The 1,616-nt window shown below is 52.4% G+C and overlaps 1 protein-coding gene across 1 annotated transcript; it reads left to right on the top strand.

Annotated features, from left to right (window-relative positions):
• Positions 1-7: 7 nt before the first annotated feature.
• PAQR9 (progestin and adipoQ receptor family member IX) lies at positions 8-920 on the top strand (the record flags this gene model as incomplete). The annotated part of the gene is given in 2 exon segments (XM_010144803.1): positions 8-322; positions 324-920. Coding segments are annotated over 2 exon segments (912 nt in total), but the record flags the coding sequence as incomplete, so codon positions are not given.
• Between the last annotated feature and the right edge of the window lie 696 nt (positions 921-1,616).

Here is a 1,616-nt window from a genome sequence, read left to right as displayed (position 1 = left end):
GCTGCAGCCCACCAACGAAACCCTCAATTTCTGGACCCACTTCATCCCACTGTTGCTCTTCCTCAGCCGTTTCGGACGGCTGCTGCTGCTGCAGGGCGCTGGGGACGTGCCCTTCCACCACCCAGCCTTGCTGCCCCTCTGGTGCTACGCCTCCGGGGTGCTGCTCACCTTCGCCATGAGCTGCACGGCCCATCTCTTCAGCTGCCTCTCTCCGCGCCTCCGCGCCACCTTCTTCTACCTGGACTACGCCTCCATCAGCTACTATGGCTTTGCAAGCACTGTGGCCTACTCTTACTACCTGCTGCCAGGCCTGAGGCCGGGCCCTGAGGCTTCGGGCCGCCAGTGCCATGAGCCGCTACATGCAGCAGCGGCTGGGGTGGCAGCTGGACTGCAGCATGCCCATCATGGCCTACCGTGCCCTGGTGCTGCCAGTGGCCCTGGCACTGGCCGTGGGCTGCACAGCTGCCTGCTGCCGCAGCCGTGCTGCCTGCTGCGCTTACCCCTTCGCCGTGCGCACCTTCGTCTTCGCCATGCCGCTGAGCATGGCCTGCCCCATCATGCTGGAGAGCCTCCTCTTTGATCTTCGCACCCACAACCCCACGCTCTTCATCTACTTTTACCGGCGCTACTGCTGGCTGCTGGTGGCTGCCTTCTTCAATGTCAGCAAAATCCCAGAGCGGATCCAGCCAGGGCTCTTCGACATCGTGGGGCACAGCCACCAGCTTTTCCACATCTTCACCTTCCTCAGCATCTACGACCAGGTGCACTACGTGGAGGATGGGCTGGCCAAGTTCCTCAAGGCACCCCTGGCGACCCCCACTTACCTGGGCACCGTGGGGTATATGCTACTTCTGATGCTTTGCCTGGCCATGGTCATCAGGAGGTTCCTGAACATCACAGACCTCTGCAAGCAGGACTAGCTAGGCCAGTGACTTTCGGGACTGTGACCACCATGCCAGTGACCCTTGGGCTGGAGACCCTTGGGCTGATAACCTTCAGACTGGCGACCCTTCGACCAGCCCTACCATGTCCTGAAGATGCTGTGAAACCTGGGGAAACACACCTGTGGAAGAGCCAGGTCCCTTTTCACAGAGGGTTGCCAGAGAAAATTACCATGGTGAAACTGCTCGTGTTCTTTAAACTACTAGGTAACCAGGGAAAGCAAGCAAAGATGCACTGGTATGTTGCTGCTTAAGAGTATAAACTGAAACAATTTAGCTATGCTACTAGAAAGAATGCATGAACTATGAATGCCACTTACTGATTTAATAACAACTACATTTAAACTAGCTCTGTATATAGGTACATATTTACATATCTAGCTATATATTTATTAGCTACATATATATGTGTGTATATATGTATATATATATATACATCTGAAGACACTTGTGCAATGATTACTCATTGACTTCTTCAAGTCCTGTGTGAAATTTCCTATCAGATTATGCACTGACGTTTATCTTTCTCTGTGATACCTTAACAAGCCTTTGCAGCCACATACTGGATTTTAAATGCAAACCAATCGATAGCTATCTATAGTTTCTAAGGTCTTGCAGCCTTTTCTGACAGGGAACAATAGATTTAACAGAGAGAGAAAAAACAGTTTTGAATTA

Source organism: Buceros rhinoceros, unplaced genomic scaffold (genome assembly GCF_000710305.1).
Source record: "Buceros rhinoceros silvestris isolate BGI_N320 unplaced genomic scaffold, ASM71030v1 scaffold18450, whole genome shotgun sequence".
Taxonomy (NCBI): Eukaryota; Metazoa; Chordata; class Aves; order Bucerotiformes; family Bucerotidae; genus Buceros; species Buceros rhinoceros.
The sequence above is the reverse complement of the archived record's forward strand: the minus strand, read 5'-3'. Positions and strand labels throughout refer to the sequence as shown.